Raw genomic sequence first — 24,339 nt, forward strand, 5'->3', positions numbered from 1 at the left:
TCAATGATGTAAATTGGCCTATACCGCATGTATTTTATTTTTTTTTGCCTTCCCCTGGATCAACGCTGCGGAATAGCTGCAGTGCACAAGAAAAAGGCTGAACTGGATGGACGCTTGTCTTTTTTCGGCCTTATAAACTATGTACCGTAACTATGTAACTATGTAAGAAGCTTGTTGATGGTTATAGGAAGCGATTGATTGCAGTCATTTATTCCAAAGGGTGTGCAACCAAATATTAAGTTGAGGTTGCCAACTATTTTGCCTGACCCATTTTTGGAGTTTTGTGTGAAATTATGTCCAATTTACCTTCTTTTCTATTGTTTTTGTATTATTCCAAAACACACAAAGGAAATAAACATGTGTAATGCAATAATTAACTGAGAAAAATACTTCATTTTCTGGAACAATTTCAAGGGTGCCAACACTTTCGGCCATAACAGTATATACAGGAGATGCCCAGGTTATACCAGCTGTACATATGTAATTATATACAGGAGATGCCCAGATTATGCCAGCATGGTCCATGTGTCACTACCTCTAGCTCCGACAACTGTATGAGATTAGAGGAACCTTATTTGAAATAATCACTGATCACAGAGTCAGCTGTTTTTCAATAGGGGCCTTCTCAGCTATGGTCGTGGCCAAAAGTTTAGAGACTGGCAAAAAGTTTGGTTTTCGCTAAGCTTGCTTTTTCAGTTTTTATAGTGGTGATTTGCTTTAACTCTAGACTGTAAAAGATAAGTAATCAGATGAATTACAAACAATTGAAAAGTCATTCCTTTCCTCCCCATTTCCACTAAATGTCATTCCTGTCACAAAATGATCTGCTCAGACCATTTCAGTGGTCTTCTCATTAGCTCAGGAGAAATCATTTACAAGGACAAGGCAGCTGATATCACTGTGATACACAAACTTGTTTAAAAGAGGCTGATGCTTGAAATCATTGTCTTCTTCTGTTAACCATGGCTACCTACAACGAAACACGTGCGGTCGTCATTGCTTTGCATCCAAAGGGCTTTACAGGCAAGGACATTGCTGGTGGTAAGATTGCCCCTAACTCAGCCATTTATTGGATCATGAAGAACTTGAAAGTGAGAGGTTCAATTGTTGTGAATAGTGAAGAAGGCTACAGGGCACCCAAGAACGTCTGGCTAGTGTCAGGACCAGCTACGGGATCAGTTCAACACCAGTGCTGAGCTTGCTCAGGAATGGCAGCAGGCATCTGCACGCACAGTGAGGTAGAGGATTTTGGGGCTGACTTGGTGTAAAGAAGGGCAGCAAATAAGTCAGTTCTGTCCAAAAAAGACTTCATAGACAGACTGACGTTCCGTGGGAAGTACAGGTATTGCATTGCAGAAGACTGGGGTAAAGTTATTCTTTCTGATGAAGCTACTTGGGACATTTGGAAGAATGATTGCCCAGAGAAGAAAAGATTACGTTACTGTCAGTCCTGTGTCCTTTCAACAGTAAAGCCTCCTGACAACATTCATGTCTGGGGGCGCCTCATCTATGGAGGGGGCTCACTCATAATTTTACTTAAGAACATGGCCATGAATAAAGAATGGGATCTAAACATCCTTCAAGAGCAACATTTTCCATCATCCAAAAGCAATGTGATGATGATGCTTTTACCAGCATGATGGAGACCATATCACAAGGCAAAAGTGAGCGCTAAATGGCTCAATGGACAAAACATTTTGGGGCCAGGGTCAGGAAACTCCACCGATCTCAATTCTATTCACAACCTCTTGTTAATCCTCTAAAAGCGGGAGGACAAACAAAAACACAGAAATTATGATAAACTCCGAGCACTGATGAGATGAGAATGGGCAATAATCAGTCAGGATCTGCCCAGAAGCCGATGTCCAGCTACCGGGAGAAGGGCAGAAGTCTGGAGAATAAGGGACAGCGCTGCCGGGAATATCGAGGCTTTGTATGCCGGTAAACTTTGTGGATTTGTCAACAAAAGTGAAAAAAAGTTCTGAAACATAGAAACATTCGACTAAAAAATCAAAAAAGACTGAAGCAGCAAAATGTGTGAAAACCAAGATTTGTGTCCGTCTCAGAACTTTTGGCTGTATATCAAAGAGGACAATTGAATATTGCTAGTGCCCAGGTTATTCCGGGACTTTGCAGTAGTGTGGTGAGTGCACGTGAGTTATGTACTTACTTTCACGTCCTGTATGACGTCATCCGCTAACTGCACACAGGGTTTCCCGTCTTTCATGCACTCGTGGAGGGCTGGATCTGCTATAGTCATGGGTAAAATCTTTTAAGATATCTTCTCCATTTACAACATTGTATAAGTTTGCAAAACAAATAATCACTCTCCTGTATAGACACATACATTCACTGTATGACCAAAAAATTACCCGCAGCAGACATAGACATCGTAAAGAGCCCCTGTGCCGAAAAATATCTGGACTCCAGCTATCAATTCAAGCCTACAGACAATACGTTTCTACAGAAATGAGCAGTGAAGTGGATCAAAGTGAAGAATACAGACTCAAATAGTCAATTAAGTTTTGTCTTGGTAGAGCTACACTTTTTTCCTCTCCTGCTATTTCCAACCTTAATTTTAGGGTAGTATCTGCCCCCTGATGAAGCAATGGTGAAACGCGCGTCGGGCGCCAACATTTGAGGTGATGTGGTTTGTTTGATTCAGTCTTATTATGTTTACTGTTTCTTATCTTTTGTGCGTGTGTGGTCTGTCACGTGGATGGTGGATGCATCATGAAGGGTTCATCCATTACATGCTCATCTATGTCATAGCATGCAGAATATTATATCTAGCACTCCTTTTGCACTTTGCAGGCCCTTTTTGCATACTTATTATTGCACCTTTATTGGATATTTGCATGTAGTGTTATATTTATGTTCATTATCAATCCAAATAACTTTATGGATTACCATTTTATGCACGAAGCACTTGTTAGTGGTGACACTGGTATTGCAGAATGTAATTTATATATTACGGACATTTGCTAAATTTAGGGAAGTCCTATTCCTCCTATTGTACTATTATATATCTATTTTATTTGTCCTGTAACATTTTATCAATTGTGACCTATGGAAACTGAAATGTCACGACCTCCAAAAGTCCCTAAAAATCTATTTATTTTTTTTGAGAAAACGCAGAAAACACATACAAAATGTATCCAGACAAATCCCTAGAATTAGGAAAGCATGTGTTTAGCATGATGTTATATGTATGTGTATACACCTGCAATGATGCATCTAATTATAGTGATATAAACATAAGCAATCCACATGCTGCATGCTATGTAGAAACATCTTACCCACATATGTTTCGCATGGGCTTCTTCTGGGGGTAAAGCCCCAACCCCTCAAGAAGCCCACGTGAAACGTGCGTTGGGGTATTGTGGAGTACACCCTGGGACATGGGTAAGGTGTTTCAACCTCTTAGTTTCTACATCGCATGCAGCATGTGGATTGCTTATGTTGGAACCTATACTCTAGCAAGGATTTGTCTGGATATTTTGTATATGTTTTTATATCAATATTGATTGTGCCTTTTACTTTTTCTTACCCCTTTTTTCATTATATATTGTATTGAACCCCTAATGTATCGTACATAATTGCGTATACGTCTCCGTTGACTACGCGCAGTGTCCATGTTATATAATTGAAGGTTATGCAATCTTTTCACCTTCACACCCTTGTACCCCTCCGTGTCTCCTCCTTTTGAGCTCTGTCTGCGACCCTCATTCATTATTATTGTGTGGAATTTCCTCTATACTTATTATGCAGGTACTTTATTATGGCATTTATATTGTGTTTTTGTGAGTTTTCTCTACTAAAAATTGATTTTCAGGATTTTTGGAGGTTTCTATAGGTCCCGTTTATCTTGTGTCCTCTCCTATTTAAATGATACTATTGGCCCAGAATTTATTTTTCTAAAATCACTACATCAATTTCGGCATTTTGGAGCCATTTTTAGATATATTTCGAATCATTGGATTAATGTAAACAGAACCTCTCATTTTTTTTACTGATATTTATAAGACGTCTCCACCTACATGTTGTAAAAGCTTTTATAGGTCAATAATCAAGTTATGTCTTGTGGTATGTGTGGTCTTTCTTTATAGGTTTAATAATCGTATATTTCACTACAACCTTGGTTTACCCTTGGCTCTTTGGCTTTGGCCAAATTCTGTAGGGTTTCGACCCTAATTTAATTATTAATTTAGCCGCGAATTGATGAAACCAACTGCAAACCATCTCTGGAAGGACCTCCAGCCAAGAATGGAGCTTCAAAGATGATGGTTTGATGATTGAGCAATCACCCACCATCATGAGCTTCACGTGGACAATGCCAAGTAGTCATTTCCGGAAGAGGGTTACAAAGAAATGGGTAACCCACCTGATCTGTTCTGCCACGGGTCTTGATGTCTCTTCCAATTTTGGGTAAATCCTCAAAAAGAGTCTTTGAAAAATGACCCACAAGGACAAGTTTGGTTGAAGAGACTTAGGCTGATGTTAGAGGCTGAGTTCAACCAAGAACCGAAGAAACCTCTCATTCCTCAAAGAGTCCCTTACTTCAGAGTAATATGGGTGGCACGGTGCCATCTTATGTCTATACCTAGATAACGAGACCTTTCATACACAATGGATCCCATGCCCGCCCACCATTATTTATGTGTCTGTTGACTACTTACGAAGCTTCACGGAGCTCAGGTATAGAAAGAGGAATATCACAGTCAGTGGGATAAGCAGACGGAAGACCTTGGGGCAGCTCGTGTCCATGGGGGCTGCACACGGCATGGTTACCTCCAGCGCGGTGGACCGTCCATACTGCAATGGTTGGATATCCGGATTCTGCTGCCGTCAGGTCACAGTTTCACAATCTACTGAGACTGATAAGAAATGAACCTTCACCGCTTATATCAGTTTACACAGGAGCACAGCAGCAATAGTGATGGGTCAGCTCTAAAGGTGGCTGGTGACGGAGGTGTCCTCAGCCAGGGAAAGACCTTTGTCACTTCTCATTTATACAGCTAGACTGGCTGACATTGGAGTGCAGTGAAATGACGCTGACACTCGGGGTACGGGATAATGACGCTGACACTCGCTCGGGGTACAGGACAATGACACTCGGGGTGCAGGATAATGACGCTGACACTCTGGGTACGGGATAATGATGCTGACACTCGGGGTACAGGATAATGACGCTGACACTCACTCGGGGTACAGGATAATGACACTGACACTCGGGGTACAGGATAATGACACTGACACTCGGGGTACAGGATAATAACACTGACACTCAGGGTGCAGGATAATGACACTGACACTCAGGGTACAGGATAATGACACTGACACTCGGGGTACAGGATAATGACACTGACACTCGGGGTACAGGATAATGACGCTGACACTCACTCGGGGTACAGGATAATGACACTGACACTCGGGGTACAGGATAATGACACTCGGGGTACAGGATAATGACACTGACACTCGGGGTACAGGATAATGACACTGATACTCTAGATACGGGATAATGACGCTGACACTGGGTTATAGGATAATGACACTGACGCTCGGGGTACAGGATAATGACACTGATGCTCGGGGTACAGGATAATGACACTCGGGGTACAGGATAATGACACTGACACTGGGGTACAGGATAATGACACTGATACTCTAGATACGGGATAATGATGCTGACACTCGGGGTACAGGATAATGATGCTGACACTCACTCGGGGTACAGGATAATGACACTGACACTCGGGGTACAGGATAATGACACTCGGGGTACAGGATAATGACGCTGACACTCACTCGGGGTACAGGATAATGACACTGATACTCTAGATACGGGATAATGACGCTGACACTGGGGTATAGGATAATGACACTGACGCTCGGGGTACAGGATAATGACACTGATGCTCGGGGTACAGGATAATGACACTCGGGGTACAGGATAATGACACTCGGGCTACAGGATAATGATGCTGACACTCGGGGTACATGATAATGATGCTGACACTCGGGGTACAGTATAATGACGCTGACACTCAGGGTACAGGATAATGACACTCGAGGTACAGGATAATGACACTCGGGGTACAGGATAATGACGCTGACACTCGGGCTATGGGATAATGACACTGATACTCTAGATACCGGATAATGACGCTGACACTGGGGTACAGGATAATGACACTGACGCTCGGGGTACAGGATAATGACACTGACGCTCGGGGTACAGGATAATGACACTGACGCTCGGGGTACAGGATAATGACACTCGGGGTACAGGATAATGACACTCGGGCTACAGGATAATGATGCTGACACTCGGGGTACAGGATAATGACGCTGACACTCGGGGTACAGTATAATGACGCTGACACTCAGGGTACAGGATAATGACACTCGGGGTACAGGATAATGACACTCGGGGTACAGGATAATGACGCTGACACTCGGGGTACAGGATAATGACACGGGGTACAGAATAATGACACTGACACTCGGGGTACAGGATAATGACGCTGACACTCGGGGTACAGGATAATGACACTGACACTCAGCGTACAGGATAATGACACTGACACTCGGGGTACAGGATAATGACACTGACACTCGGGGTACAGGATAATGACACTCGGGGTACAGGATAATGACGCTGACACTCGGGGTACAGGATAATGACACGGGGTACAGAATAATGACGCTGACACTCGGGGTAAAGGATAATGATGCTGACACTCGGGGTACAGAATAATGATGCTGACACTTGGGGTACAGAACAGTATGGCTGGTACTTGTTATAACTACACTATGATATTTGGTGGGGTGAATACAGCACTGTGAAAAAAGTTTTAGTCAGGTGTAAAAAAAAAAGTAAGAATGCTTTAAAAAATAGAATGAGACTTTGAGAGCAACTGCAGTGTCTGTGTGGAGGTGCGGTGTCTGTGTGGAGGTGCAGTGTCTGTGCGGAGGTGCGGTGTCTGTGCGGAGGTGCGGTGTCTGTGCGGAGGTGCGGTGTCTGTGCGGAGGTGCAGTGTCTGTGCGGAGGTGCGGTGTCTGTGCGGAGGTGCGGTGTCTGTGCGGAGGTGCGGTGTCTGTGCGGAGGTGCAGTGTCTCTGCCGAGGTGCAGTGTCTGTCTGTGCAGAGGTGTGGTGTCTGTGCGGAGGTGCAGTGTCTTTCTGTGCGGAGGTGCAGTGTCTGTGCGGAGGTGCGGTGTCTGTGCGGAGGTGCGGTGTCTGTGCGGAGGTGCAGTGTCTGTGCGGAGGTGCAGTGTCTGTGCGTAGGTGCATAGTCTGCGGAGGTGTGGTGTCTGTGCGGAGGTGCTTTGTCTGTGCAGAGGTGCGTTGTCTGTGTGGAAGTGTGGTGTCTGTGCAGAGGTGCAGTGTCTCTGCAGTGGTGCAGTGTCTGTCTGCGGAGGTGCAGTGTCTGTCTGTGCGGAGGTGTGGTGTCTGTGCGGAGGTGCGGTGTCTGTTTGGAGGTGCAGAGTCTGCGGAGGTGCGGTGTCTGTGTGGAGGTGCTGAGTCTGCGGAGGTGTGGTGTCTGTGCGGAGGTGTGGTGTCTGTGTGGAGGTGCAGAGTCTGCAGAGGTGCAGAGTCTGCGGAGGTGTGTCTGTGCGGAGGTGCGGTGTCTGTGTGGTGGTGCTGAGTCTGCGGAGGTGTGGTGTCTGTGCGGAGGTGCGGTGTCTGTGTGGAGGTGCAGAGTCTGCGGAGGTGCAGAATCTGCGGAGGTGTGGTGTCTGTGCGGAGGTGCGGTGTCTGTGTGGAGGTGCAGAGTCTGCGGAGGTGTGGTGTCTGTGCGGAGGTGTGGTGTCTGTGTGGAGGTGCAGAGTCTGCGGAGGTGTGTCTATGCGGAGGTGTGGTGTCTGTGTGGAGGTGCAGAGTCTGCGGAGGTGTGGTGTCTGTGCGGAGGTGCGGTGTCTGTGCAGAGGTGCTGAGTCTGCGGAGGTGCAGTGTCTGTGTGGAGGTGCAGAGTCTGCGGAGGTGCAGAGTCTGCGGAGGTGTGGTGTCTGTGCGGAGGTGCGGTGTCTGTGTGGAGGTGCAGAGTCTGCGGAGGTGCAGAATCTGCGGAGGTGTGGTGTCAGTGCAGAGGTGCGGTGTCTGTGCGGAGGTGCTGAGTCTGCGGAGGTGTGGTGTCTGTGTGGAGGTGCAGAGTCTGCGGAGGTGCAGAGTCTGCGGAGGTGTGGTGTCTGTGCGGAGGTGCGGTGTCTGTGTGGAGGTGCTGAGTCTGCGGAGGTGTGGTGTCTGTGCGGAGGTGTGGTGTCTGTGCGGAGGTGTGGTGTCTGTGTGGAGGTGCAGAGTCTGTGGAGGTGCGGTGTCTGTGCGGAGGTGCAGAGTCTGCGGAGGTGCAGAGTCTGCGGAGGTGTGGTGTCTGTGCGGAGGTGCGGTGTCTGTGTGGAGGTGCAGAGTCTGCGGAGGTGCAGAGTCTGCGGAGTCGTGGTGTCTGTGCGGAGGTGCGATGTCTGTGTGGAGGTGCTGAGTCTGCGGAGGTGTGGTGTCTGTGTGGAGGTGCAGAGTCTGCGGAGGTGTGGTGTCTGTGCGGAGGTGCGGTGTCTGTGTGGAGGTGCAGAGTCTGCGGAGGTGCAGAGTCTGCGGAGGTGTGGTGTCTGTGCGGAGGTGCGGTGTCTGTGTGGAGGTGCTGAGTCTGCGGAGGTGTGGTGTCTGTGCGGAGGTGTGGTGTCTGTGCGGAGGTGTGGTGTCTGTGTGGAGGTGCAGAGTCTGTGGAGGTGCGGTGTCTGTGCGGAGGTGCAGAGTCTGCGGAGGTGCAGAGTCTGCGGAGTCGTGGTGTCTGTGCGGAGGTGCGATGTCTGTGTGGAGGTGCTGAGTCTGCGGAGGTGTGGTGTCTGTGTGGAGGTGCAGAGTCTGCGGAGGTGTGGTGTCTGTGCGGAGGTGCGGTGTCTGTGTGGAGGTGCTGAGTCTGCGGAGGTGTGGTGTCTGTGCGGAGGTGCGGTGTCTGTTTGGAGGTGCAGAGTCTGCGGAGGTGCGGTGTCTGTGTGGAGGTGCTGAGTCTGCGGAGGTGTGGTGTCTGTGCGGAGGTGTGGTGTCTGTGTGGAGGTGCAGAGTCTGCAGAGGTGCAGAGTCTGCGGAGGTGTGGTGTCTGTGCGGAGGTGTGTCTGTGCGGAGGTGCGGTGTCTGTGTGGTGGTGCTGAGTCTGCGGAGGTGTGGTGTCTGTGCGGAGGTGCGGTGTCTGTGTGGAGGTGCAGAGTCTGCGGAGGTGCAGAATCTGCGGAGGTGTGGTGTCTGTGCGGAGGTGCGGTGTCTGTGTGGAGGTGCAGAGTCTGCGGAGGTGTGGTGTCTGTGCGGAGGTGTGGTGTCTGTGTGGAGGTGCAGAGTCTGCGGAGGTGTGTCTGTGCGGAGGTGTGGTGTCTGTGTGGAGGTGCAGAGTCTGCGGAGGTGTGGTGTCTGTGCGGAGGTGCGGTGTCTGTGCAGAGGTGCTGAGTCTGCGGAGGTGCAGTGTCTGTGTGGAGGTGCAGAGTCTGCGGAGGTGCAGAGTCTGCGGAGGTGTGGTGTCTGTGCGGAGGTGCGGTGTCTGTGTGGAGGTGCAGAGTCTGCGGAGGTGCAGAATCTGCGGAGGTGTGGTGTCAGTGCAGAGGTGCGGTGTCTGTGCGGAGGTGCTGAGTCTGCGGAGGTGCAGAGTCTGCGGAGTCGTGGTGTCTGTGCGGAGGTGCGATGTCTGTGTGGAGGTGCTGAGTCTGCGGAGGTGTGGTGTCTGTGTGGAGGTGCAGAGTCTGCGGAGGTGTGGTGTCTGTGCGGAGGTGCGGTGTCTGTGTGGAGGTGCAGAGTCTGCGGAGGTGCAGAGTCTGCGGAGGTGTGGTGTCTGTGCGGAGGTGCGGTGTCTGTGCGGAGGTGTGGTGTCTGTGTGGAGGTGCAGAGTCTGTGGAGGTGCGGTGTCTGTGCGGAGGTGCAGAGTCTGCGGAGGTGCAGAGTCTGCGGAGTCGTGGTGTCTGTGCGGAGGTGCGATGTCTGTGTGGAGGTGCTGAGTCTGCGGAGGTGTGGTGTCTGTGTGGAGGTGCAGAGTCTGCGGAGGTGTGGTGTCTGTGCGGAGGTGCGGTGTCTGTGTGGAGGTGCTGAGTCTGCGGAGGTGTGGTGTCTGTGCGGAGGTGTGGTGTCTGTGTGGAGGTGCAGAGTCTGCAGAGGTGCAGAGTCTGCGGAGGTGTGGTGTCTGTGCGGAGGTGTGTCTGTGCGGAGGTGCGGTGTCTGTGTGGTGGTGCTGAGTCTGCGGAGGTGTGGTGTCTGTGCGGAGGTGCGGTGTCTGTGTGGAGGTGCAGAGTCTGCGGAGGTGCAGAATCTGCGGAGGTGTGGTGTCTGTGCGGAGGTGCGGTGTCTGTGTGGAGGTGCAGAGTCTGCGGAGGTGTGGTGTCTGTGCGGAGGTGTGGTGTCTGTGTGGAGGTGCAGAGTCTGCGGAGGTGTGTCTGTGCGGAGGTGTGGTGTCTGTGTGGAGGTGCAGAGTCTGCGGAGGTGTGGTGTCTGTGCGGAGGTGCGGTGTCTGTGTGGAGGTGCAGAGTCTGCAGAGGTGCAGAGTCTGCGGAGGTGTGGTGTCTGTGCGGAGGTGTGTCTGTGCGGAGGTGCGGTGTCTGTGTGGTGGTGCTGAGTCTGCGGAGGTGTGGTGTCTGTGCGGAGGTGCGGTGTCTGTGTGGAGGTGCAGAGTCTGCGGAGGTGCAGAATCTGCGGAGGTGTGGTGTCTGTGCGGAGGTGCGGTGTCTGTGTGGAGGTGCAGAGTCTGCGGAGGTGTGGTGTCTGTGCGGAGGTGTGGTGTCTGTGTGGAGGTGCAGAGTCTGCGGAGGTGTGTCTGTGCGGAGGTGTGGTGTCTGTGTGGAGGTGCAGAGTCTGCGGAGGTGTGGTGTCTGTGCGGAGGTGCGGTGTCTGTGCAGAGGTGCTGAGTCTGCGGAGGTGCAGTGTCTGTGTGGAGGTGCAGAGTCTGCGGAGGTGCAGAGTCTGCGGAGGTGTGGTGTCTGTGCGGAGGTGCGGTGTCTGTGTGGAGGTGCAGAGTCTGCGGAGGTGCAGAATCTGCGGAGGTGTGGTGTCAGTGCAGAGGTGCGGTGTCTGTGCGGAGGTGCTGAGTCTGCGGAGGTGTGGTGTCTGTGTGGAGGTGCAGAGTCTGCGGAGGTGCAGAGTCTGCGGAGGTGTGGTGTCTGTGCGGAGGTGCGGTGTCTGTGTGGAGGTGCTGAGTCTGCGGAGGTGTGGTGTCTGTGCGGAGGTGTGGTGTCTGTGCGGAGGTGTGGTGTCTGTGCGGAGGTGTGGTGTCTGTGTGGAGGTGCAGAGTCTGCGGAGGTGCGGTGTCTGTGCGGAGGTGCAGAGTCTGCGGAGGTGTGGTGTCTGTGCGGAGGTGCGGTGTCTGTGTGGAGGTGCTGAGTCTGCGGAGGTGTGGTGTCTGTGTGGAGGTGCAGAGTCTGCGGAGGTGTGGTGTCTGTGCGGAGGTGCGGTGTCTGTGTGGAGGTGCTGAGTCTGCGGAGGTGTGGTGTCTGTGTGGAGGTGCAGAGTCTGCGGAGGTGCAGAGTCTGCGGAGGTGCGGTGTCTGTGTGGAGGTGCAGAGTCTGCGGAGGTGTGGTGTCTGTGCGGAGGTGCGGTGTCTGTGTGGAGGTGCAGAGTCTGCGGAGGTGCAGAGTCTGCGGAGGTGTGGTGTCTGTGCGGAGGTGTGGTGTCTGTGCTTAGGTATGTAATAGAAGGAGAAAAGTCAGAGAATCAGTGCGAGATGTATGTAATAAGGAGACAGAGCGCCATCTGGTGAGCATTTCAAGTTTGGACGCTGGACCCGGTCAGGTGACCACCAGCAGAGAATTTCAAAATGTAACGGTGGAGTGCGCAGTGCCTGGGGTGATTTCAGCGCCAGATACAGGGAGAGACGTGACGCAGGCCGGACGTGCTGAAGGAACCAGCGAGAGTGACCGGGGTGAGAGACCCGTAAGGCAAGATGGGTGGCTGCCGGTGAACAAGCGCGGGATTCAGCGCAGCGGTCCCTCGGGTGTCACGGTTACGGAAGAGGATCGGGACTTGGATACGACATTAAGGAAATGTACAAGACCCTCCTACCCACGACGTGGTAAACCGCCGCGACTGACAGGACAAAGAGAGGATAGAAACGAGTCGTGCCGGAGAGCAGAAGCCGACGAGCGTCATCACTGAGCCGGGCGGTCACTTCAACCGCTCCCTCACAGTACCGGGAACAATCGGGTTTAGGGAATCAGGTTGGGAGGGGGACGGGTGAGGTGGGACATGTCAGAAAAAGACTTAAAGGCCTAGCGGGAATAACCGGAGACCCCCGCTACGGCCATCTGCAGAACCGATGGACTTCAGTGATTAATCCCATATTTGGGCTCGATACAGTATTTTAGAGAAGGATTTTATTGCTATTTCATAAGTATTTGTTATTGTTCTCATTACTAGCCCCTGTTACAATCCCTGTCAGCTTTGTTTAATATACAGTATATACATATATAAATTGTTATTTATAGCTATTTGACTGCCCTCATTTTGTGACTCTGCGCGTTCATTCTGACACCTGCATTAGCGGTGCAGTGTCTGTGCGGAGGTGCAGTGTCTGTACGGAGGTGCAGTGTCTGTGCGGAGGTGCTGTGTCTGTGCGGAGGTGCAGTGTCTGTGCAGAGGTGCAGTGTCTCTGCAGAGGTGCAGTGTCTGTGCAGAGGTGCAGTGTCTGTGCGGAGGTGCAGTGTCTGTGCAGAGGTGCAGTGTCTGTGCAGAGGTGCAGTGTCTCTGCAGAGGTGCAGTGTCTGTGCAGAGGTGCAGTGTCTGTGCGGAGGTGCAGTGTCTGTGCGGAGGTGCTGTGTCTGTGCGGAGGTGCAGTGTCTCTGCAGAGGTGCAGTGTCTGTGCGGAGGTGCAGTGTCTGTGCGGAGGTGCTGTGTCTGTGCGGAGGTGCAGTGTCTGTGCAGAGGTGCAGTGTCTGTTCGGAGGTGCAGTGTCTGTTCGGAGGTGCAGTGTCTGTTCGGAGGTGCAGTGTCTGTGCAGAGGTGCAGTGTCTGTGTGGAGGTGCAGTGTCTGTGCGGAGGTGCAGTGTCTGTGCAGAGGTGCAGTGTCTGTGCGGAGGTGCAGTGTCTGTTCGGAGGTGCAGTGTCTGTGCAGAGGTGCAGTGTCTGTGCAGAGGTGCAGTGTCTGTGCGGAGGTGCAGTGTCTGTGCGGAGGTGGCGAGTCTGCGGAGGTGCAGTGTCTGTGTGGAGGTGCAGTGTCTCTGCAGAGGTGCAGTGTCTGTGCGGAGGTGCAGTGTCTGTGCGGAGGTGCTGTGTCTGTGCGGAGGTGCAGTGTCTGTGCAGAGGTGCAGTGTCTGTTCGGAGGTGCAGTGTCTGTTCGGAGGTGCAGTGTCTGTTCGGAGGTGCAGTGTCTGTGTGGAGGTGCAGTGTCTGTGCGGAGGTGCAGTGTCTGTGCAGAGGTGCAGTGTCTGTGCGGAGGTGCAGTGTCTGTTCGGAGGTGCAGTGTCTGTGCAGAGGTGCAGTGTCTGTGCAGAGGTGCAGTGTCTGTGCGGAGGTGCAGTGTCTGTGCGGAGGTGGCGAGTCTGCGGAGGTGCAGTGTCTGTGTGGAGGTGCAGTGTCTCTGCAGAGGTGCAGTGTCTGTGCGGAGGTGCAGTGTCTGTGCGGAGGTGCAGTGTCTGTGTGGAGGTGCAGTGTCTGTGCGGAGGTGGCGAGTCTGCGGAGGTGCAGTGTCTCTGCAGAGGTGCAGTGTCTGTGCGGAGGTGCAGTGTCTGTGCGGAGGTGCAGTGTCTGTGCGGAGGTGGCGAGTCTGCGGAGGTGCAGTGTCTCTGCAGAGGTGCAGTGTCTGTGCGGAGGTGCAGTGTCTGTGCGGAGGTGCAGTGTCTGTGCCGAGGTGCAGTGTCTGTGCAGAGGTGCAGTGTCTGTGCGGAGGTGGCGAGTCTGCGGAGGTGCAGTGTCTCGGCAGAGGTGCGGTGTCTGTTCGGAGGTGCAGTGTCTGTGTGGTGTCTGTGCGGAGGTGCAGTGTCTGTGCGGAGGTGGTGAGTTTGCGGAGGTGCAGTGTCTGTGCAGAGGTGCAGTGTCTGTGCGGAGGTGCAGTGTCTGTGCAGAGGTGCAGTGTCTGTTCGGAGGTGCAGTGTCTGTGCAGAGGTGCAGTGTCTGTTCGGAGGTGCAGTGTCTGTGCAGAGGTGCAGTGTCTGTTCGGAGGTGCAGTGTCTGTGTGGTGTCTGTGCGGAGGTGCAGTGTCTGTGCGGAGGTGGCGAGTCTGCGGAGGTGCAGTGTCTCGGCAGAGGTGCGGTGTCTGTGTGGAGGTGAAGTGTCTGTCTGCGCGGAGGTGCAGTGTCTGTGCGGAGGTGCAGTGTCTCTGCAGAGGTGCAGTGTCTGTTCGGAGGTGCAGTGTCTGTGTGGTGTCTGTGCGGAGGTGCAGTGTCTGTGCGGAGGTGGTGAGTTTGCGGAGGTGCAGTGTCTGTGCAGAGGTGCAGTGTCTGTGCGGAGGTGCAGTGTCTGTGCAGAGGTGCAGTGTCTGTTCGGAGGTGCAGTGTCTGTGCAGAGGTGCAGTGTCTGTTCGGAGGTGCAGTGTCTGTGCAGAGGTGCAGTGTCTGTTCGGAGGTGCAGTGTCTGTGTGGTGTCTGTGCGGAGGTGCAGTGTCTGTGCGGAGGTGGCGAGTTTGCGGAGGTGCAGTGTCTCGGTAGAGGTGCGGTGTCTGTGTGGAGGTGAAGTGTCTGTCTGTGCGGAGGTGCACTGCTTGTCCGGAGGTGCAGAGGCGCTGATTGACAGTGCTGACCTCAATCACCGACTCTGCTTGTCCACACGTACTCTGTAGCCGCACTCACATTGTCATCATCCTCACTCGCTCCTGCCTGCAGCTGCCGCTCAGTTCTGTACTGCAGACAGGAGCGAGCAATGACAGTATGTGAGTGTGGCTACCAATCGAGGCATGACTGTTCAGTACACAAATTGAGGGGCGTAGTAGTGAACTGAGCCCTTTTTTTTGTCCACTCCAAAGCTGCACTGAAGCCCCCTCATTTGCACGAAATATATAGTTTTTTATGCCAACTAAACCACTAAAAGCTATATACATTCATGGCCAAAAGTTTTGAGAATGACACCAAAATTCTATTTTCCCATGATCTGCTGGCCTCTGGTTTTTATTAGTGTTTGTCTGATGTTTCTATCACATACAGAAATATAATTGCAATCATATTATGAGGACCAATAGGTTATATTGACAGTTAGAATGAGTTAATGCAGCAAGTCAATATTTGCAGTGTTGCCCCTTCTTCTTCAAGACCTCTGTAGTTCTCCCTGGCATGCTCTCAATCAACTTTTGGACCAAATCCTGACTGATAGCAGTCCATTCTTGCATAATCAATGCTTGCATTTTGCCAGAATTTGTTGGTTTTTGTTTGTTCACCCGTCTCTTGATGATTGACCACAAATTCTCAATGGGATTAAAATCTGGGGAGTTTCCAGGCCATAGACCCAAAATCTCTATGTTTTGTTCCATGAGCCATTTAGTTATCACCTTTGCTTTATGGCAAGGTGCTCCATCATGCTGGAAAAGGCATTGTTGGGCGCCAAACTGCTCTTGGACGGTTGGGAGAAGTTGCTCTTGGAGGACATTCTGGTACCATTCTTTATTTATGGCTGTGTTTTTAGGCAAGACTGTGAGTGAGCCGATTCCCTTGGCTGAGAAGCAACCCCACACAGGAATGGTTTCAGGATGCTTTACAGTTGGCATGAGACAAGACTGGTGGTAGCGCTCACCTCTTCTTCTCCGAATAAGCTGTTTTCTAGATGTCCCAAACAATCGAAAAGGGGATTCATCAGAGAAAATGACTTTGCCCCAGTCCTCAGCAGTCCACTCCCTGTACCTTTTGCAGAATATCAGTCGGTCCCTGATGTTTTTTCTGGAGAGAAGTGGCTTCTTTGCTGCCCTCCTTGAAACCAGCCCTTGCTCAAAGAGTCTCCGCCTCACAGTGCGTGCAGAAGCACTCACACCAGCCTGCTGCCATTCCTGAGCAAGCTCGGCACTGCTGGTAGTCCGATACCGCAGCTGAAACAGTTTTAAGATACGGTCCTGGCGCTTGCTGGTCTTTCTTGGGCGCCCTGGAGCCTTTTTGACAACAATGGAAGCTCTCTCCTTGAAGTTCTTGATGCGATAGATTGTTGACTGAGGTGCAATCTTTGTAGCTGCGATACTCTTCCCTGTTAGGCCATTTTTGTGCAGTGCAATGATGGCTGCACGTGTTTCTTTAGAGATAACCATGGTTAACTGAAGAGAAACAATGATACCACGAGCCAGCCTCCTTTTAAAGTTTCCAGTGATGTCATTCTTACTTAATCATGACTGATTGATCGCCAGCCCTGTCCTCATCAACACCCACACCTGTGTTAATGGATCAATCACTAAAACGATGTTAGCTGCTCCTTTTAAGGCAGGACTGCAATGATGTTGAAATCTGTTTTGGGGGTTAAAGTTCATTTTCTGGGCAAATATTGACTTTGCAAGTACAGTAATTGCTGTTAAGTTGATCACTCTTTGACATTCAGGAGTATATGCAAATTGCCATTACAAAAAATGAAGCAGTAAACTTTGGAAAAATTACTATTTGTCTCATTCTCAATACTTTTCGCCATGACTGTATACTACAAGAATGATTTTTATAGGGCCTAAGTCGCATACATACCTAAATGGATAGTTTAGTGCCTTTTGGGGGTCTCAGACTCCCTTTAATAGATTATTTGTATCAAATAATTAAGAATGCAAAGTTAATGAAAAAAAGAGAAATCGAAATCCCATCCATATTTGGTGCCTGCCCTTTACTTTCATTAGGTCTTCTCGGTACTTGTACACATTTATTGAAGGAACGCGGCAGGAGTTTCTTCCCAACATCTTGGAGAACTGACCACAGTTCTTCTATGGATGAGACTTGTGCAGATCCATCTGTCACTTCATTTAAGCTCAGACAGTGTTAGACTCACCTGATGAGGTGGATCCCCAAAGCTGGAGGTTCGGGTGGCCACGCAGGCACCGGGTGTTGGTGCAGGTGGCCAGTGGACACGTGTAGAAAGGAGGACTTGGACAATCACTAGTCACATCCAGAGTTTTACAGCTTGTAATGCAGCGGCTTGCTGCATTGCTAAAATGTCCAGGGGGTGTGTTCTGGCTGACCATTTACCTCCCCCTCAGGTGACTGATCACATGACTGTGACATCATCACAGGTCATGTGTGCATAGAAGGATATTATAAATCCTGGTGGTTTTGAAACAGAGAGGGAGAGAGAGGCCTGGTGAACCTTGAATGGCAGAGGCAGGATCCCTGTGTTTGAGATATCAGTAGCCTTGGAAGGCAAGAGGCCTGGTCCCTGTGTGGTATTTTACTAGCCTGGAAGGTAAAGGCTGGATCCCTGTGTTTGAGATACCAGTAGCCTGTATTTGAAGCCTAGCGGGCATAGCTGCCACTGAAAAGGCTCTAGGATACATGCGTAACATTCCTGCGAGCCACTGAGATGGACTATGTTATAAACAGTTTATGAGGTGTAATAAACTGCTGGACTACATATTACCCGAAAACGTTGCATTTTGCTTTAATTGACCCGGTGAAGCGAGTGCCCTCAGCATGATGAATACCGCTACCTTACATGTGGTTGGAGAATGCGGGCAGCTGCAGCTTGGTTGCTAGGGGTAACGGCACAGGATGACGAATGTGGATGCAAGCATCTTGCTGTGGCTCGGCGGAGTCATGAAGATTAAAACATCAGGCTGTAACTCGGCGGCGTTACGAAAATTGTCGTCGCACTCAAACTTGGTTTGCTGTGGCTTGGTGGGGCCACAAAAATTTTCCGGGGAGAGCAGATGAGACTGAAGCTGCTGAGCGGTTAAGGTACCTGTTAAAATTACAGCAACAGGACATGGTGCAGGAACGGCAGGAGCTGTTGGCACCGTATAGAATGGCGGCAGCGGACCATTCTGTGAGTTCTCCTGGGGCGCCGGTATTGTCCCAGAGTGCCCTGGGAGGTGGTAAGAGATGTTGTGAACTGGGTCCTAAGACTATCGCGTGTTTTTTTTAAAAAAAAATCCCCCTACGGGGGTGGGTGTCCAGAAGGAGGCGGGGTCTCAAAAGGGGGCGGAATTTCAAAAGAGCGTGGAGTATAGAAAACCAAAATTGGTTACTGGTTGTGGGTTGGTACCGCCTAAAAATGACAATTTGACCGTTGATAAAGGGGTAGCTCCAGTAGAAGGGGTTGACGTCAAAGTGGAAGGTGACTTGTTGGTCCACAACACCATGAGGAGTGACACAGACCCCATAGCTGACTGTGACACTACGAAAGTAGAAAGAGTTCAGTCAGGAGGAGCTAGACGAGGTGAGAAAGTCCCCCACTCGTCGTCGATGGCGCAAGGGCCTCAAAAAAGTTGCTCCTGTAGACTTTGCTGAAAGGGCAAATAAAGAAAATGCAATGTTGTGTGCCTTTATTCCGAGTGTGGATCCTCCTTTAGAAGCAGAAGATAAGGAGGAAATATCCCAAATCCCAATGTGGAGCACAATAGTGGGCAGCGGCCTCAAGGGAAGAAAGCGGAACCAAGGATACGCAGAGCAGGTGTGTAGCAGACAGACTTGATCATGTCAGGATCAGGGCTCCGTGGGGCCTTATCATAACGTTCATGACACTTCGTTCTTTACACAGAAAGTTCTTAATGACCTTGGCTGTGTGTTTGTGGTCCTGCTGCAGAATAAATAAGTATCTGTCGGTATTTTCTCAGCAATGAGGACACCATTAATCCTGACCAAATCCCATTTTCTGAAATGCAGCCCCAAACTTGCAGGACCCTCCACCATGCTTCACTGTTGTCTTTAGACACTTATCATGGTGCCGCTCTCCAGCCCTTCTGGGGACAAACTGTCTTCTGTTGTAGCCAGATATTTTCCATTTTGACTCATTAGTCCTGACCACCTGTTGCCATTTTTCTGTACAGTTTTCTTTTTTTTTCCTTGGACTTGTTTCTATGTGGAAATTTTTTTTTGTCCGCAATTCTTCCATGAAGACCACTTCTGGCCAGACTCTAAACAGTAGATGGGTGCAGCTGAATTTCACTGGTTTCTGCCACTTCTGAGTTGATGGCACTGCTGGACACCTTCTGATTTTGAAGGGAAGTAAACGTGATGTGTCTTCTGCTGCTACCGACCACTGCATCTACAGTCCTCAACGGTGTCCATTTGTTTATCCACCATGCAACACCACCAAGGATGTGTCTGATTGGCCCCAAATGTATTCTTCTACAGCAGAACAATGGCCTCAAACATCCAGCCAATGTCATTAATAATGAGGAGTCCTGGAAGTGATGATCTGCCCCCAAAAAGCCCTGATCTCACCTCATCCCGTCTGTCTGAGATCACATAAAGACGCAGAAGGATCCGCACAAGCCTCATACACAGAAGATCTGGGCTCAGTGCTGCAAGATGTTTGGGAAAATCTGCCGAGATCCTTCATAACCTGTGTACAAGGGATGAGAAGAAGTGATGGAGGTGACGGATGGTCACCAGATACTAATGATGGAGGCGATGGGCAGTCATCAAATACTGATGATGGAGGCGACGGGCGGTCACCAGATACTGATGATGGAGGTGACGGGCGGTCACCAGATACTGATGATGGAGGCGACGGGTGGTCACCAGATACTGATGATGAAGGTGACAGGCGCTCACCAGATACTGATGATGGAGGCGACGTGCAGTCACCAGATACTGATGATGGAGGTGACACGCGCTCCGCAGACACTGATGATGGAGATGAAGGGAGCTCAGCAGATACTGATGATGGAGGCGACGTGTGGTCACCAGATACTGATGATGGAGGCGACGTGTGGTCACCAGATACTGATGATGGAGTTGATGGTCGGTCATCAGATAATGATGATGGAGTTGATGGTCGGTCACCAGATACTGATGATGGAGGCGACGGGCAGTCACCAGATACTGATGATAGAGTGATGTTTTTGTTGCTATTCTGAAGACATAGTGATGTCACCAAATATTGATTTGTTTTATCTTTATTTTTCGTTCATTCACTTTGCATTTTACTTAAAGGGAACCTGTCACGTGAAAACACTCTATGGGGCTAATCCGCAGGTTAATAGTGTTCTGACTGACAGCCCTAATGATGAGCCGGCTGTCAGTCAGTGCCAGGGGCGCGATTACATCCGCTGTTCCCTATACACAGAGTGGTGACTGAACCTGCGCCGGCGCCGCCCCGTGACTGGACAACCAACACTGCCGGGAGGAATAAAGCTCATTCCTCTAAGTGCCGGACAGGTTCAGCACGTTATTACCCCGCGGATTAGCCCCACATCTGCAGGTTAATAACGCTTTTAGTTTTGAAAGCTTTGCTATCTGCAGCACGTTCCCTACCTGCTGATTGTCTGCACAGCGCTGCATGTGGGGGTCGTCTGCTGCGGATCAGGACACTGTGCTGAGCTGGGAGAACTCTCAGGGTCCAGGGTCCAGGTTGGGTGACAGGAGCTCGATTGGAGTTTAACCCTGAAATCCTCATCTTCCAGGATGTAATAAGTCGTCCCGGCCGCTGCGCCCCTCAATGTGCACTACACCACTAACATGTACTGGGAACATCTTCTCAGAACAGTAGGGGGCGCCCTCCTAATGATTTGCTTTGTGTCATCACAGATCTTCACAGAAGATTTTACCATTTCCGTGTCAAAATCTCCTGCCTGACTTTATAGGGAGACTTATGGGCCTGCAATGATCCCTGGGAAAAGATATGCAAATGATCTCTCCTCCAGGAGAACAGCTCCCTCTAGTGGCACCAATAGGAGATTGTCATCCTGGAAGTCAAGCTGAACGGGGACGTGACATCATAAAAGGGGCATCAGTAAATCAAATCTCCTGAATTCTCTCTAAAGCTATTGGTGTAAGTACCCCTAAGAGGGCGCCGGTCCTCTCACCCCACACCTGTAGAAAGCATAGACGTGCTGTCCTCCTCCCCCACAACGCATGACACTGTTACATCTAATATGTCCGGGAACTCTCTTGATTCTCATGCTCTCTGATTTGCTATCTACTTTTTTTTGGAGAGGTCGATTCTTCTTCCTCAGCATTCTGCCAGCGCAATAGGAGCTGGAACTTCCTTTACGTCCCTTATCAGAATGCATTACTCCTGCCATTATCTAATGTCTGAAGTGAACTGAAAGTCTAGTTCATTGTTGTGCTTCTATACAGATTGACAGGCAGAAAAGCCGGAGTGTTAAAAAATCAGAGAGACAAATATTGTTTGGTATCTACAAACTCGTAATGACCTGGAGAATAATAATGGCAGGTCAGTTTTGGCATTTAGTGAACATGGTAAAATAAAAAAAAAACACTTGTGGAATTGCACTTTTTTTTTTTGCAATTTCACCGCACTTGGAAATTTTTTCCCATTTTCCAGTACACGATATGGTAAAATCATTGGTGTTGTTCAAAAGTACAAAAAACAAGCCATCACACCACCATATAGAACAAAAAATAAAAGAGTTATGGCTCTGGGAAGAAGAGGAGCAAAACATGGAAAATCCCAAGTACGCGCGTGTCTTCAGAAAATGACCTATGGTTTAAATAAAGTTTCTTGTTAAATATTTTTTTTAATTGTTGATGTTTTTCCCTATTATTCATATTGCTATCTTTATTATGAAAAAAACACACAAAAAACGAATCTTGCAAATTTTTGATTCAGATTAGTAAGACTAGTTCCGTACTGTAGACTTTTCAGCAGTCTCATAATCAATGCAAATGGGATTTGTACACAATAGATGGCACAGGAACCCTTCGCAAAGACGTTACCCTATTCAGCACTGTGACGGCACAGCGTCACCCTGGCCACCAGTGATTCTTAATTATGCCAGGCGTATTGTTCCTTTGTTCAGTAGGTCAAGGGACATGAGCCATTGTTCCATGTGAGTCTGTCCTTTGCTGTATGTTAATTTGTGGAATGCCTGCTGATTCTGTATTACATCAGCCCCCTGCGGTTTACTAGTCTACACACCTTGGAGGACAAATATGCAGGCTAATTGAACAATGAGGGATTACCTCCCCCCACCTTCCCCCAATCCTGTGAGAAAATGCCCTGACTGAGAGCTATGGGATATAAAAAGGGGGCTGCCTCTGTTTTCAGAGAGACTCTACAGGACATCAGCTGAGGGACAAAGCCTCCAGCTGGTGGAATACAGATCTGCTCCACTGCTGATCACTGAACCCACAAAGACACTTGGAGAAGCCATGTTGGGACCCTCCAATCACCTGGCCACGTACATCACTGTACTCGCTCAGCTTACTAAGCTTGCCACTACGTCCTCTCTGTGGGTGACCACCAAAAGCAGGGTGCTACTGGTTGGGGTAGTGGACCCCAGATGCCCCGAAGTTGCATAGGTTCTAATCCCAGGCAAGCCAACGGAAGGGTGAGACTCTGCCATTTGCACCATCTTGTGAACTTGCTAGGACTACTATATGTTATTGACTGTTGGTGATCCAATAAATCATTACCGCAGTGTGTTACCCTCACCCTGTGTTGTCTGAGTAGTATTGTGCACACGGAAAAGGAGTTCGGGCATCCAGTAGGATGAGCCCTGGTCCATGCGATCTTTCTAAACACAGCCCGGCCAGCAGACAAGAGTACCCATTGACCCTTGTGTCTCCAAAAGCGCATGCCTAGAATACTGCCTTGTAGAAGTCAGTGAGTCCGAGCCAGTCAACTGCTGCCTATACCCATTTGGTTGATGAAAAGAACAAGAAGTATGAGGCTAATATTAGGACTAGTGTCAGGGGTGTGTCAGATGTAACAGACAGTCGCTCTGTATCTGGCTGCAGAAGGTCACTGTGTTTGGCACTGCAGATGCCTTCTTAATCCTTTTCACTTTTGGACCCAGTGGCAGCCTCCCTCCTGCTCTGATTGACACACCCTGGTCTGGATGTTTATAAACTCTTAGTCTGCTTCAGGGAGTCGCCAGTGATATTCTCATTTTCCCTTGTGAAAACTTGGAGCTATAGCAGTCATCTAGCTTCCTCTCTGGTGCCCTTGGAGGATGTTTGCTGTTATCTCTCTGGTGTCTGCTCAAGCTAAGTTTTCCCCTTTTTGTTTGTCTCCCTTTTTGTCTTTAGTTTGCAGTGGGGACTGACCAGTGCTCACCCCCCCCTCCCTATCTAGGGCCTAGCTTTAGGGATGTACAGGGCTTAAGTTTCCTGCTCGGAAGGATACCTAAGGTAGGGTAGGTACGGTAGGGTAGGCAGGGTGTTATTAGATCTGCCTAGGGGTCTCCACTCCCCATTTTCCTAGTGTCTGGGCTTCCTTCCCCTCATCCTTTCGTGTTGCACTTAGGCTGTCCTATACTGTGCATGACATTTAGTGGCCTAAGTTTTTGGTTTTATTTTAACCCCTTCCCAACTTGGCCGGTTTCCGTTTTCGCACTTTAATTTTTTCTTCCCCTTCTTCTAAGAGCCATAACTTTTTTTATTTTTCTCTCCACATAGATCTATGAGGGATTGTATTTTGCAGGATGGGCTGTACTTTAGAAGGACATCATTTATTTTACCATAAAGTGAACAAGGAAACAGAAAACAAATTGTAAGTGAGATAAAATTGTGAGAAAAAAAGCAATTCTGACATTGGGGATTGTTTTTACGGCACATATTTTGTGGTAAAAATGTCCTGGCAACATGATTGTCAAGGTCAGTACAATTACAGCAATACCAAACTTTTTTGGTGGTGGAAGAAAATCTGAAATTTGTAAAAATGAAAAAAAATGTTGATTGCGTCACCATTTTCATTTTTTGGTCCATAGAGCTGTGTTAAAGTTTGGTTATTTTGCGAGGCAAGATGACATTTTTATGGATACTATGATGGGATAGATAAGACATTTTGATCAGTCCTCACTGCAGTTTTTTTGTTGTGTTGCGGCAATCAAAAAAGCTTAATTGTGGCCCTTTGAATTTTTTTCTGTTTATGGTGATTTTGTTCATTTATTTTATATTGTTATAGATTGGACTTTTATAGTCGCAGTTGACGCGCCCCCTGGGGCCGAGGGGTACTCGGTAACCGGGCCGGTCATGTATTGGTTAGTCACGGTGGCGTGACCCAGTCCGTGGCCCAGGGCGGTCAAATAAAGCAAAGAGTCAATTGGGGAAATAAAGATTTGGGGATAATGTTCATGACACCACCTGTGGTATGCGGCTATATGGAGCCGCCGCTGCGGTGCAGATCCTCGGGAGCTGATGATGACGCAGCAGAGTTGGTTCAGCTCTCCACAGGAAGTGCTAAGCTCCAGGGCAGTATATGGTGATTTGAAAAGGTAAATGTTGTTGGTGCAGTGCAAGGCAGGTGGCGTAGCCGTGCCCCTAGGATCCCCTCTATATCTGGAGCCTTTCCCACT

The 24,339-nt window shown here is 49.7% G+C and overlaps 1 protein-coding gene across 3 annotated transcripts in view; it reads right to left on the minus strand.

Moving 5' to 3' along the window:
• Nucleotides 1-20,348, minus strand: part of LOC141167133 (dnaJ homolog subfamily C member 18-like) — a 92,864-nt gene extending 72,516 nt beyond the window's left edge. The window contains exons 1-3 of one of the 3 annotated variants that reach the window (XM_073654514.1): nt 20,333-20,348; nt 4,680-4,877; nt 2,171-2,247 (exon numbers count right to left, since the gene is read on the minus strand). In XM_073654514.1, the coding sequence (XP_073510615.1) occupies nt 2,171-2,247; nt 4,680-4,785 (183 nt within the window). In that variant the 5' untranslated portion in view covers nt 4,786-4,877; nt 20,333-20,348. Of the gene's footprint in view, nt 1-2,170; nt 2,251-4,679; nt 4,878-20,332 lie in introns of those variants that run through there. The other 2 variants (XM_073654513.1, XM_073654517.1) reach the window with 2 other exon arrangements.
• Between the last annotated feature and the right edge of the window lie 3,991 nt (nt 20,349-24,339).

Source organism: Phyllobates terribilis, unplaced genomic scaffold, assembly GCF_046119375.1.
Source record: "Phyllobates terribilis strain yellow unplaced genomic scaffold, ASM4611937v1 Scaffold_11__3_contigs__length_659146591, whole genome shotgun sequence".
NCBI lineage: Eukaryota > Metazoa > Chordata > Amphibia > Anura > Dendrobatidae > Phyllobates > Phyllobates terribilis.